General features: G+C 40.6%; 1 protein-coding gene across 12 annotated transcripts in view; it reads right to left on the bottom strand.

The window, feature by feature from the left end:
* The window catches only part of WASHC2C (WASH complex subunit 2C), a 69,376-nt gene that overhangs the window by 7,669 nt on the left and 47,230 nt on the right, over nucleotides 1-14,477 (bottom strand). For all 12 annotated transcript variants that reach the window (XM_032271631.1, XM_032271626.1, XM_032271635.1 and 9 more), the window contains 5 exons: nucleotides 12,290-12,392; nucleotides 8,659-8,811; nucleotides 6,332-6,514; nucleotides 580-708; nucleotides 373-453 (listed from right to left, as the gene is read on the bottom strand). In XM_032271631.1, coding sequence (XP_032127522.1) covers nucleotides 373-453; nucleotides 580-708; nucleotides 6,332-6,514; nucleotides 8,659-8,811; nucleotides 12,290-12,392 — 649 coding nt within the window. The remainder of the gene's footprint in view (nucleotides 1-372; nucleotides 454-579; nucleotides 709-6,331; nucleotides 6,515-8,658; nucleotides 8,812-12,289; nucleotides 12,393-14,477) is intronic.

Raw genomic sequence — 14,477 nt, 5'->3', positions numbered from 1 at the left:
AATGACATACAGAGGCTAAAACTCAGACTCAAAGCTTTGCACCTGAAAGGCACAAATATTTAGTCACCACAGTGTATGCAATGGTCTTTCAATCAACCATTTAAACAAACAGATCTGTAGTGCAGTCAGAGAAACTGGATTGTTCATTAACAATGAACAATGTTTTATGTTAGTTTAGGGAACATAAGAGAGGGAACACCACAAACTAAGCATTGCATCCTCTACCCACGCTCCCCTCGGCATGTTATTTGCCATTCCTTTACTAGGAAGCACCACGACTCTCTGAGGATTTTCCTTAATCACCTCAGTGATTAGTTTCCTTTCCCATAACCTTTCCCACACAACCCAGTACTGAGAACAAAAGGCTGATACCAAAGGCTGGGACTTGGCAGAGCTGAAAAGATCATCATCTTCATCATCCCCAAACAGGCTCCCAACACTTGGCTCTAACAACTAGAATAAACAAGACTCAGGTTCAATATCCAAAAGAAAACTATTTACAAAGAGAACTAGGTGAGCTGTTGAGACAGTAGCCAATACAATAACAAAGCCATATGTGGAGAACCCTTTAGAACTGACCTTGGTTTTTTTGGTGCCAGCAAAAAGGTCAACATCTGGGTCATTGTCCTTTTGGAGCTTGTGGCTGAAAAGGAGCTCTTCATCCTGGAAGACACCTGTGCTCTTGGGGCGGGCATCAGGATCATGGCCCTGGGAATAGCAGGGAAGGTCATGTGTGATAAGAGTTCTAAGAGCTCATCTCAAGGAAGTTACACATGTAAAGATGGACATAACAAAGATGTCCCTATAGCTGTATTATGTTAGCAGAAGGCTGGCCACAGCCTAAAGACCACTCTGTAAGGGAATGAAGCACTAACAAAATGGAATACTATGGAGCTACCAAAAATAACAGAAAATATATTTATAAATACAAAGTTTTACTTATTTATATATATATATATATATATATATATATATATATATGTACACACAGGTTTAGTGATAATCTTTCCAGATTATATATATTATATAAACCTTGTATAGTATCTAAAATTTTTATTAGAAAAACAGTCCAGACCAGGCATGGTGGTTCATGACTGTAATCCCAGCACTTTGGGAAGCTGAGGTGGGCGGATAATGAGGTCAAGAGATTGAGACCATCCTGGCCAACATGGTGAAACCCCATCTCTACTTAAAATACAAAAATTAGCCAGGCATGGTGGCACATGCCTGTGGTCCCAGCTACTCAGGAGGCTGAGGCAGAAGAATCGCTTGAACCCAGGAAGCGGAAGTTTCAGTGAGCTGAGACTGCGCCACTGCACTCTAGCCTGGGGACAGAGCAAGACTCTGTCGCAAAAAAAAAAGAAAGAAAAACAATCCATTAGTTCCATAATGAGAAACATTTTGGAGATTAAAAAACACACAATTGAATGAGTTCGCTCTATCTTACTCCTAAAGGGAAGAAGAGACAGCAGCTGACTCAACCACAAACTATATAAGTGGTCAAATATGTATCCCTCACCTGTAAGCACTGTAGGCCAAAGACCTGGCATGGTGTGACCACAAACCTTCCCATGCCTATCCATCACTTCTGTCCTACTTTCAGACTCCAAGCGAGTCCCTTTTTGTTTACTAGATCTCTAATATTTAAAATCAATGTTATTGGTCTGATAATATAATGCTCCAGACCTGACATTCTAAAATTCATCCCTATTTCTTTAGTATCACAGCCACAGACTAAAACTTAACAAAAAGGCCAGGCTTGGTGGTTCACGCCTGTAATCTCAGCACTTTGGGAGGCTGAGGTGGGCAGATCACCCTAGGCCAGGAGTTTGAGACCAGCCTGGTGAACATGGTGAAACCCCACCTCTACTAAAAATACAAAAATTAGCTAGGCATGGTGGTGTGTACCTGTGGTCCCAGATACTTGGGAGGCTGAGGCGGGAGAATCCTAGAACCTGGGAGGCGGAGGCTCCAGTGAGCCAAGATCACATTATTGCACTCCAGCAAGAGAATGAGACTCCATCTCAAAAGAAAAAAAAAAAAAAAAAACTACCCAAAAACTGACTTCTGACAAAATAAATCACATTAACACTAAATATTATTGTTATATATAAAAATGAGTTTAGGCCGGGTGCGGTGGCTCACGTCTGTAATCCCAGCATTTTGGGAGGCCGAGGTGGGTGGACCACGAGGTCAAGAGAGGAAGACCATCCTGGCCAACATGGTGAGACCCCATCTCTACTAAAAATACAAAAATTAGCTGGGCGTGGTGGCATGTGCCTGTAGTCCCAGCTACTCAGGAGGCTGAGGCAGGAGAATTGCTTGAACCCGGGAGGTGGAGGTTGCAGTGAGCTGAGATTGTGCCACAGCACTCCAGCCTGGCGCCTGGCAACACAGCAAGACTCTGTCTCAAAAAACAAAAAAAATGAGTTTAACACAGTAAGTAAGGTTAAATGTTTCACAACCATGGAAAAACATTACAAAACCATACACAGTAAGAGACTGGGAGAAAATATATCAAATTAATCATATTCACTGTGTGCAGTTCTCATTTATAAATAGGGTTACAGTATAACAAAAAAATTCATAAAAGAGTTTTTTGTAGAAATAAACAGACTATTTCTTCAGTTGGATCTATAAAAAGGATTGGCAATCTATGACCTGTCAACCTGGTTTAACATCGCCATTGAGATCAAATTCATATACCATAAAATTTACCCATTTACCATGTAAAATTCAATGATTTTTTTAGTATATTCAGATTTGTGTAACCACCACAATCTAAGTTAGAACATTCTCATCATCCCCAAAAGAAACCCCAAACCATTAGCAGTAACTATCCATTTCTGCTCACCGCCACTCCCAGCCCCCAGCACTGACTAATCTACTTTCTGTCTTCATGGATATGTCTAATCTGGACATTTCATATAAATGGAATCACATGTGTGGGTCCTTCATGACGGGCTTATTTCATTTAGAATGTTTTCAAGGTTCATCCATGTTGCAGCATGCATCAGTACTTAGCCTTTTTTTATTACCAAATAATATTCCATTGTATGGAAATACTATATTACGTTTCACCATTGTTTCCATCTTTTGGCTATCATGAATAATGCTGCTGAGAACAATCATATTCAGGTTTTGTGTGAACATATGTTTTTATTTCTCTTGGATATATACCTAGGAATGAAATTCCTGGATATGTCATAACTCTATGTTATAAGAACTTGAAGAACAGCAAACTGTTTTCAAAGTGGTTGTGCCATTCCACATCTGCAGCAGTAAGGAATGAGGATTTTCATTTTTCCACATCCTTACCAACACTCGTTACTTTCCTTTGTTTATTATACTCCTCTTCCTGGGTATGAAGGGTATGTCACTGTGGTTTTGACTTCCCTGATGCTGAGCATTTTTTCATATGCTTTTTGGCCATTTGTGTATCCTCTTTGTATATCTCTATATCCATTTGTGTATCTCTATTCAGACCTCTGTCCTATTTTTTTAAAACAGGATCTCATTCTGTCACTCAGCCTAAAGTATAGTGATATGATCACAGCCCACCGTAGCGTTGAACTCCTAGGCTCAAAGGACTCTTCCACCTCAACTTCCCAAGTAGACAGAACTATAGGACCATACCCCCATGCCTGGCTAATATTATAAATTTTTCTTAGAAACACTGTTTTGCTATGTTGCCCAGGCTGGTCTCAAACTCTTGGCCTAAAGCAGTCCTCTTGGCCTGGTCTCCCAAAGTGCTGGTGTTACAGGCATAAGCCATAACGCCTGGCCTATCCCTTCTTTCATCTGGGCTACCTGTCTTGTTATTATTGACTTATAAGTCTTTTACATATTCTGGATCTAAGTCCTTTATCAATACATGATTTGCAAATCTTTTCTCCCATTTTGTGAGTGGTCATTTGATTTTCCAAATGGTGCCCTTTGAAGCACAATGTTTTTCATTTTAATAAAGTCCAATTTGGCAATTTTTGTCACTTGTGCTTTTGCTGTCTTATCTAAGAAGGCTTTGCCTAATCCAAGGTCATGATGATTTACTCATATATTCTTTAGATTCTAAAAGTTGTATAGTTTTAGGTCTTATATTTGGATCTTACAATGGATCTAAGTTTATTTATTAATGGTCCAACTTCATTCTTTTGAATGTAGATAATCAGCATCCTGGCACATGTGCTGAAAACACTAGTCTGTCCCCATTGAAATACCTTGGCACCTTAACCAACTGACTGTAAATGCTAGGGTTTATTTCTAGACTCTCAATTCTACTTCACTGATCCACATATTTTAACCTTATGCCAATACCACCCTGTCTTAAAGTTAAGTTTTGAAATCAGGAAGTGGGGGTCTTCTAACTTGGTTCTTCCTTTTCAAGAGTATAGGTCCCTTGCACTTCCATAAAAATTTTAGGATCAGCCTGTCCATTTCTGCAAAAACCAAGCTGGAATTTTGATAGAGAGTACATTACATCGATTTGGGAAGGAAGTATTGCCACCTTATCAATATTAACGCTTCTGGTCCATAAACACAAGATGTCTTTCCATCTAATTTAGGTCTTTAATTTCTTTCATTTTTTTTGTAGCTTTTACTGTACTTTTGTTAAATTTATTCCTAAATATTTTGCCATTCTTCATATCACTGTTTTAAAAAAACAGATTTCTTAATTTCATTCACAAGCTAGTAATTGCTTGTGAAAGTCACTACCAGTAGGCTGGGCATGGTGGATCATACCACCTGTAATCTCAGCACTTTGGGAAGCCAAGGCAGGCGGATGACTTGAGGTCAACAGTTTGCAATCAGCCTAGCCAACATGGTGAAACCCTGACTCTACTAAAAATATAAAAATTAGCTGGGCATGGTGGCGAGTACCTGTAATCCCAGCTACTTGGGAGGCTGAGGCAGGAGAATGACTTGAACCTGGGAGGCGTAAGTTGCAGTGAGCCGAGATCATGCCATTGTACTCCAGCCTGGGCGACAAGAGCGAAACTCCGTCTCAAGAAAAAAAATGTTACTACTAGTAACTTGCATAAGCTAGTTAACTGTTCATTACTAGCTTACAGAACTACAATTGATTCTCACATACTGATCTTACATTCTGCAATCTTAATGAATTTAGTTAGTTCCTATAGTCTTTTTGTAGATTCCTTAAGATGTTCTATATAAAAGATCATACAATCTGCAAATACAGATTGCTTTACTTCACTTCTTCCTTTCCAATCTGAATGCCTTTTCTTCATTTTCTCACCTAAATGCCCTGCTTAGAATTCCCAGTATGAGGCTGATTAGAATTGCCAAGAGTGGACATCATTGTGTAATTCATGATCTTAGGATTGAAAAGCATGCACTCTTTCACCATTAAGTATGATGTCAGCTGCGGGATTTCACAGATGCCCTTTATCAAGTTCATTAAGTTCCCTCCTATGCCTAATTTACTGAGTGTTTTTTATCATGAAAAGGTTTGGATTTTATTAAATGCTTTTTCTGCATCTGTTGAGATGATCATGTTCCTTTTAATTCTGTATTTTATTGATACAGTGTATTATATCAATTGATTTTTAGATGTTCAGCCAATCTTGCATTCCAGAGATAAATCCCACTTCTCATGGTGTGCAATCCTTTTTATATTTTTGCTGGATTGGGTTTAGCAGTATTTTGTTGAGGATTCTGGCATCTACATTCATAAAGGGTATCTGTAGTTTTCTGGTGATGTCTCTGCCTAGTTTCAGTATCAGGGTCATACTAACCTCACAGAATGAACATCACCTACTTTTATTAATAAAATTTATTGGAACACAGTCATGCCCAACCATCTTCATGTTTCCTAGGGCTGCTTTCATGCTATCAATGGCAGAGCTAGGCAGTTATGAGAGAGCCCATATGATCTACAAAAGCTAAAATAGTCATTATATGACGCTTTACAGAAAGAGTCTGTTGACATCTGGTCAGTATGAAAGGTTCATCTACAACACATATTTCTTAAAGTGAATGTTAGAAATACTTAACTGTACAGATTCAGCCTAACTTCTTTTTCCTGTTGCTTAACATCCCATAACTGGCCAAGGGGCAAAGCTTTGTTAGAAAGAACAAGGTCCGTAAATTCCAGAAGAGGTGGGTAAAATTCTAATCCCCTATCCTAACATTGCTACTTGAGGTAAGAGTTCTTGATTAAAATTCCCAAATGTATAAATGACTGCAGAGAATCATTAACATGCTGCACTGAAGGCTACGATTCCTTTAGTAACTCACATGACAGAATGATCACCATGAGATGAGAGTCTTTTATCTCGTCTAGAGATTTGAACCACTACTGCTTTTTGCTCACCTTTCCTACTTCTTTCTGTGGAGCTTGGATAGTGTTTTGATCTTCCATTTTATCATCTTCCTCATCAAACAAGCTAAGAACAGTTTTGGTTCTAGCCTTGGTTCCTTTGTCCAATGGGGATGAGGAAGAAAATAAATCAGAATGTTTGACTGCTTCCTGAGCAGATCTGGTCAAAAGTCCTTCCTGAAAATGAAAATAATAGGGGAAAGAAAATAAGTAACACTTGGAAATACAAATCCTACATGGAGCCTGCCAAGCTTCTTATTAATTCAGTAACTGCCACATTTGCATGATTCAAGGCACACTGAATCACATTTGCTCCCAAGTAACAAAATACTGAGGTCAGTTCTTGATTGGCTGCTCTAAGAGACAGTTTTATACAATCATCCATAGCCAAAGATAATTTTTCCAAGCAGTTTAAGACCATAGGTCCCTCTCTCCTACCAAGTGACAGGACAGCTAAAATCCTGATGCACACTGGTTGCTCATGAGCTAGAAGAACTTGTAAGTGGCAAAGATAACACAAATGCCAATCATTGGGAGTGGACCATGAATTCCTAGCATTTAATACATAAGCTCCAAGGAGGAAATCTAAAGGGCAAAATCAGACCCTTGAATTGCAGAAGGCTTTACACTGTATATGCAATTCAAGAAGAATCTCTAAAATAATTCTAAAGTAGCACATTTCACGTAAGACACAATTGATTATGAGGTACATCCCAATTTCAGAGTACCCAAACTATTCAAAAAATGCTTCTTTGAAGAAACACATAATTTATAACATAGTGGGTACCATGTGCAAGGTAATATGCCAAGTACTACAGATAAAATGGTGAGCAAAACAAATCTGGCCCAATCTGCAAGGGGCTTACACTCAGTGAGGGAGAAGGCAGTACAGCAACTAGTCAGTCAAGTGTGGACCACAACCGGAATAGGACTAGGGTCCACACACAGCCACTGGGAAGAGAATGTCACACAGGAACACAGGTACAAATAAAATGCTAGTATCACTGTTAGCTCCAAGGAGCCTCAGCAGGAAATGCAAATGCAAAGCTCTTCACACAGGCTCTGGGAGATACTAGACCTAAGCAGCTGGACACACAGCATATAAGAAAAGTTAGAGAAAGAGAGGAGGCATATAGAGACTGAAGGCAACCACACGGCTGAATGGCCAGGCATAGCCAGCAGCATTACCCACAGTCTTCCTGCAAAAGATGGCAGAACTGTCCAGGACATGAAAGCTAGTGTTTTAGAAAGAGTACAGATTTTACTCTACTCTGTAATTCCTTGCCAACACCATCTAAAAGTAAAAGGATGCTGGGCCAGGCATGGTGGTTCACACTTGCAATCCCAGCACTCTGGGAGGCCAAGGTAGGCAGATCACAAGGTCAAGAGATCGAGACCATCCTGGCCAACATGGTGAAACCCCGTCTCTCCTAAAAACATGAAAATTAGCCAGTCATGGTGGCGCACACCTGTAGTTCCAGCTACTCAGGAGGCTGAGACAGGAGAATCCCTTGAACCTGGGAGGTAGAGGTTGCAGTGAGCCCAGATCTCGCCACTGTACTCCAGCCTAATGACAGAGTGAGAATTTGTCTCAAAAAAAAAAAGTAAGTTTTAAGGTAAAAGGATGCTAACTAACATCTCCTTAAAAATGACTTTTTTTTTTTGAGACAGAGTCTTTTGCTCTTTTGCCAGGCCGGAGTGCAGTGGCATGATCTCGACTCACTGCAACTTCCGTCTCCTGGATTCAAGTGATTCTCCTGACTCAGCCTCCTCAGTAGCCAGGACTACAGGCATGTGCCACCACACCTGGCTAATTTTTTGTATTTTAGTAGAGATGGGGTTTTACCACGGCCAGGATGGTCTCAATATCCTGACCTCATGATCTGCCCACTTCAGCCTCCCACAGTGCTGGGATTACAGGCATGAGCCACCATGCCCAGCCTAAAACTGACATTTAAATTCAAGTACAGCTGGGGACCAAAGGAGAACCAAGGGTAACAGGAACGCTGCACAGAAGAGAACAAGTTAGAAAGGCAATGATGCTATGACATGACAGTAACTGCAGAGACAGTGGCAGGCACAATGCAGTGTACATGTGTCCTGTAGAAGGACAAGGAGGAAAGACCCTGCAGAGGCTTCCTGCACCGTGGGGACACAGACTGCTTGTCTGTGTTTTCAAATCTGTCTACAAATGGGCCATTTATTTTCTGTGGTCAAAAAACTTAAGGGGTTGTGTGTGTTTAAAACAACATATGAGAGACAAATGTATTCAAATATACAAGAGACAAATGTATTCAAATATACAAGAGAAAAAAGTCTACCTTTTCTGACTCAGCCACATCAGTTCTCCCAAATTCTGATGATTCCTTGGCACTGTCAACTTTCTTATCCACAGGCTTCCCTCCAAGTGGTGCCTCCTTCTCTTCTTCATCGCTAAACAGCAAAGGCGGTGCCTCAGAGACAGTCTCTTTTTTCTACCAAAAGAAGAGTACACAACATCCACAACAATAAAAAAGTGTGTCTGATCAGCATGGCCATATTCAGAACAAGCCCAAACCATCCTCTTAGGGCTTCAGCTAAATGTGGTGGTGGAAGAGAAGACAGGATAGTGAAGACGGCACCAAAAGGGAGAAGCAACAAATATCACCACCCAGGACTTATGGACAGGGTACTTCACGCATCACCTGCATCTGTCTGCTTGTGTCTGTCAATCCCTATGCCTCCCTCACTCAGATCCTTACCTCTGCCATCAGACGATTATGAGTCTCTCTCTCTGTCTCACTCCTGTTATATTTCAACTAGAAGACATCATCCAGAGTTGTCTTGATAAAACAAAACACCTACTGGATCATGTCCTCTCCCACCTGAAACCTGCACTCCTTGAAGCAAATGACACTCAGCAGACACCCCATTATATCCCTCTACTCATGTGCTTGCTATTCCTTAAAGTCACTCCAAACTTTCAACTTCCATACCACACTGCCCTCGATGTCCATAGAAGCAAATCTTCCTCATCCTTCAAGCCCTGCTCAGATGTCACCCATGGTCTTTCTGTTCCCCTGTCAGTTGCTTTGTTGAATAAGCATAGTATTTATCTCTCTACCTGACCCTTCCTTGACTTTCTTCCTAACTAACAGCTAGCACACATCTGTTTATCCATTCATCTGAAAGGACTACACACTGTATTTCCATGGCCAGTACCAGCATTTTACACCAACTCAGTGCCCAATACAAGTCTGCAAGCACTTGAGCCCATTTCTCATCTCATCTTATCAGGGAGGCAGGAATTTGAGGGACTAGGAAACTGAGGTTCATGACTTACCTGGAATTCATGGCATCTTTTGGGCAAGTGACTTATCAACAAGTTCTTGAGAAAAAAACTGAAGCTCTACTATAGTACAGTATAGATACAAATCATACCATATGACACAAGAAAGTGTGCTTTGAGGCAATGCCTAAATCAACTTAGAAAGGCAGATTTAGGAAACTAAGGAAGGGCATTGCTAATCATGACTTTAAAATGTGATGAAGGAAGAATGAACAGAGCAAGGGGATTTTCAGTTATTGTTAGGAAGAGATCATTAAAGTACAAAACCATTTGAACTGGAAGCTCATTAAGAATTTCAGAAGAGATAAGGCAACACTGAAATGATAAAAGGAAAAGGCTTTTGTGGAAAACGCTGGACTCACTGAAAACTACATAAAAATTCAATATAACTAGTTGATAAGGGAAATAAAAAGAGACTTAAGTACGGCAAATCATATTCTTCCTTCATATATAACTAAGGTCCTAAACCACAGAAAATGCTACCCAAAATACTAGTTTTAATTTTCTTGAAAACAAGCTAACTCCTCAACCTTGTCATGAAGTTTATTTTCTGTTTTTCTTTTTTTTGAGACGGAGTCTTGCTCTGTTCCCCAGGCTGGAGTGCAGTGGCACAATCTCGGCTCATTGCAACCTCCATCTCCCAGGTTCAAGCAATTCTGCTGCCTCAGACCCCCTGGTAGCTGGGATTACAGGAATGTATCACTACGCCCAGCTAATTTTTGTATTTTTAGTAGAGATGGGGTTTCACTATGTTGGCCAGCCTGATCTCACACTCCTGACCTCAGGTGATCCATCTGCCTCAGCCTCCCAAAGTGTTGGGATTACAGGTGTGAGCCACCACACCTGGCCAAATTTACTTTCTTGACAGGTATCAGAAAATAAGGAAAGTATGAAGAAAAAAAAAATGTAATGGTCTAAAATGGCTGCATCTTGGCCATATGGATAATAGAAACTGGACCTATGAATGAAAGCTGAACCTCACCTGCAAGGCCAGAGCCTGTCAAATACCTCACTGACATGTACCGATTACAACCTGCCTATAGGATGAAACACAAAGGCAGCACAGAATCAACCATCCCTCTCCTGACCCTGAGTCCCCCTACGTACTCATTAGGGTAAAAGGCTAACGAGTAAGATATGTTAACCACATATTTACTTTATCTTATATACAGTGTCACTGAGCACCAATCAGGACTGTTGAGGATGTCACCTTTGTTTCACTGCCCCCTTCTTCCATTTTCTACGTAACAGAAATGTATACATGCTGTGTCTCGTGTGGCCCACTCCGGGACACGTTCTCAGTTTGTGCAGATCTCATTCTTAGGCTAGCAGTTCACAAGCTTGCCTCAGAACAAAACTCACATTACATTTCTTTAAGTTCTCCTGCCTCTTGTTTAATCTTTTGGTCAACATAGGCTTATAACTGAGTCAGATTTAATTTACACTAAAATATCTCTAAACAAAAAATATCTTTTATTTACTGTTGTCTAAAGATTATTATATTTCACAAATAATCAAAAATGTGCAGACTATTCAGCTACTTAACTTGTGTGTCTTGACCTCTTGTTTTATTTAACAATCAAAATTACCATAGGTTGAAAGAAGTTTTACAGCTCCAGAGCCTGCAAAATTTATGGCTCATTTATCCCTCCAGCATAGGTTATAATTTACAAAGAAAAACCAATCAGATCTCCTGACTCCTTTAACTGTACAGCCACTAGATGTCCTCTAAGCGGGAGATGTAAGTACAGAGGACCCAAGCAAAGACCCAGGAGCCCCCAGAATGAGCAGCAGGGAGCCTAGGGCCAGGGTGGGCAGCTTGCCCAGGGCTCAGAGCTTCCGGTATAAGCTGTGTAACCCCATTTAACAGGAAGAGTCTTTTTCCATACCTCCTAGATATTTTTTGTTTGGAGTTTATTTTTAATTCCACAGTAATGTACAAGTGCCTTCTTTAAAAAGGCTTTAAAAATGCATTGGGAGTATGAAGTCCCCCATTCCATGCCTTTCCCTGGACATAATCACTGGTAACAATGTGCTGTCAATCCTTTCAGGCCTGTTTCTAGGCATTCATGTCTTTTTTTTTTTTCTTTTTTGGCCTGCAGTATGTTTTCCATCCTATAAGCTCCACATTGGGTTTTTTCCACCACTATATAGTATTCCATAGTCTAATTATACTAGGACCTGTGCAACCATTTCTCCACTGATGGAGTATAATGGCCTCAAAGTTCACGCATTTTGTAGCACATGTGAGAATTTCCTTCCTTTTTACTGACTGGCTAATATAAACCAGGACCAAAGTGTTAGTATTTGACATACACTCATAAAAGGAATGACTTTGCCTTAACCGGCCTAGTCTAATATTAGCAGAATTCCATGCCAATGGGGCCAAGTCTCTTCTGAGACCCAGTTTCTTGTTCCTACACCTGACACTGAATGATGGCTTTGCACGTGTGCTTCTTCTGTAGAATACTATTAATCAGAAGATGTCTTTTTGAAGCTAGGCAAATAAATTATTCCATAAGACAGCCTCCAAGGTTAGGTATGAAGAGCTGATTTGGGGAAGTACCACTATTGATGTAGTATAATCTCAAGGACATTTTCTGAGACTAAGCAATGAAAAATACCGTTGTTGCAGGAGGAACAGATGTGGGAGGAGAGCCAAACAGAGAGCCTCCGCTATCAGCATCGTCTTCAAAGAGGAGTGACACTCTCTGGGTCTTCTTTTGGCTATATAAACAAATAAAAGGCCAAATTAAGGAAAAGTGTGATGAAAAAAACAAAAAACATAACAATGATATTCCTTCTAGACTGCACCTACAGGAACCCACCTACTACCCAAACACCCAAGCCATCAGCTGACCTTACACAGTTGAAAGCAAACAGGAAAGACCTTTGAAACAGATGAACTCTTTCTCCAGCAAATCACCAGCCTCTATCCCTTACACCTCAGACTGCCCCTTTCCTGTAACTATCCAGTGCAGGGGCACCAGCTGTTACCTCTGCAAGGCACACGATGCCTGAGCCTTCACAAGCAGAGGATTTTCTCTCACTTCCTATAGCACAAAAAGAACGAGAGTGGACACACCTATTTCCAGAGTGGTCAGGAAGGTGGCTGCCAAGAGAGGCCACAGAGGCTGGGACCAACTCTGAGAAATGAACCTGTGGCCTGGCTTCTATTTCTTTTTCTTAGTAGCTTTATTGAGACATAATTTACATACCATAAAATTCACACTTCATTTATTTTATTTTTAATATTTATTTTATTTTTTAAGATGGGGTCTTGCTCTGTTGCCCAGGCTGGAGAGCAGCAGCACAATCATAGCTCACTGCAGCCTCAAATTCCTGAGCTCATGTGATCCTCCTGCCTTAGCTTCTTAAGTAGTTACGACGACAGGCACACACCACCATGCCTGGCTAATTTTTTTTACTTTTTTGGAGAGGTGATGTCTCTCTATGTTGCCCAGGCTGGTCTTAAACACCTGGCCTCAAGAGATCCTTCTTCCACTTGGCCTCCCAATCAGGATTACAGCCATGAGCCATCGCACCTGGCCAAATTCACCCTTTTAAAGTACACACTTCAGGGGTTTTTTAAAATATACTCATGGAGTTGTGCAACTATCATTACAACCTACATGCACAACATTGTCAAGACCCCAAAAAGAAATGCCATGCCCATGAGCAATCACTCTCCATTTCCCCTGCCCCATAGCCTCTGGCAACCACTTACCTACTTTATGTCTCTATGGTTTATCTATTCTGTACATTTCATATAAATGGAACAATACAGTATGTGGTTTTCTGGGACCGGCTTCTTTTAAGTAACATAAAATTTTCTAGGTTCATTCATGTTCTAGGGTGCATCACTACTTTATCTTTTTTATTGCTGAAAAATAGTCCATCATATGGTTATACCTTTTGTTTATCCAGTCATCAGCTAATGGACATTTGGGTTGTTTACACTTTTGCCTGATATGACTAATGCTTCAATAAACACTCACGTATAAGCTTTTATATGAACAACTGATTTCATTTCTCTTATGAATATACATAGGAATGAAACTGTTGTGTCATATGGTGACTCTATGTTTAACATCTTGAGGAAATGCCAAACTGCTTTCCAAAGTGATTATGCCATTTTACATTCCACCAGCAGTGTATGAGTATGAGGGTTCTAATTCCGCCACATCCTCACCTAAACTTCTTATTGTGTGTATAAAGCTTCTTTTGAGATCTGATGAAAGGTATGAATTATTTTCCATACACAAAACTTGACAGACAACTTCAGAAACAATAGGAGGTAAGATGTATCTGGAGCAGAGAAAGCATTCCTGAAAGCCAGGTTTGGTGTGTGGCTGGAACCTGGACCCACAAACAAGATACGATTCAGACTGCCAGATTTATGACCTTATGTGGGGTGGGGGTAGGAGGCGCCCATGGAAACAAGCTAACCTCTATACAGTGTAGAAAATGCTCAGCTGGGGGATGGGGGCATGAAGGTGTGGCCACGTCCGCCCTGGGCTCCCTATTTCTTCTCTTTCTCATCTGTGTAAAGTTAGGGAAGGCTTCTTAAGAGACAAGCCTTACACTGAGTTTTGAAAGAAGGTGGCCAGGCAAGATAGGAAGAAGAACGTCCCAGGAGAGAGCAACAAAAATAAAGGAATGTACTATTTCCTTGAACTCACGATGCTAACTGGTAACACCTGAGTGCTCAGAATGTGCCAGCTATTGTGCTAGGCATTTCACATTTAGATTCCATCTCGCCATCCCAAAAATCTGATGAGAGAAGTACTGTTTTTACTTTTGTTTAACAAA

Source organism: Sapajus apella, unplaced genomic scaffold (assembly GCF_009761245.1).
Source record: "Sapajus apella isolate SASKATOON/1434 unplaced genomic scaffold, GSC_monkey_1.0 scaffold243, whole genome shotgun sequence".
Classification (NCBI taxonomy): domain Eukaryota; kingdom Metazoa; phylum Chordata; class Mammalia; order Primates; family Cebidae; genus Sapajus; species Sapajus apella.
The sequence above is the reverse complement of the archived record's forward strand: the minus strand, read 5'-3'. Positions and strand labels throughout refer to the sequence as shown.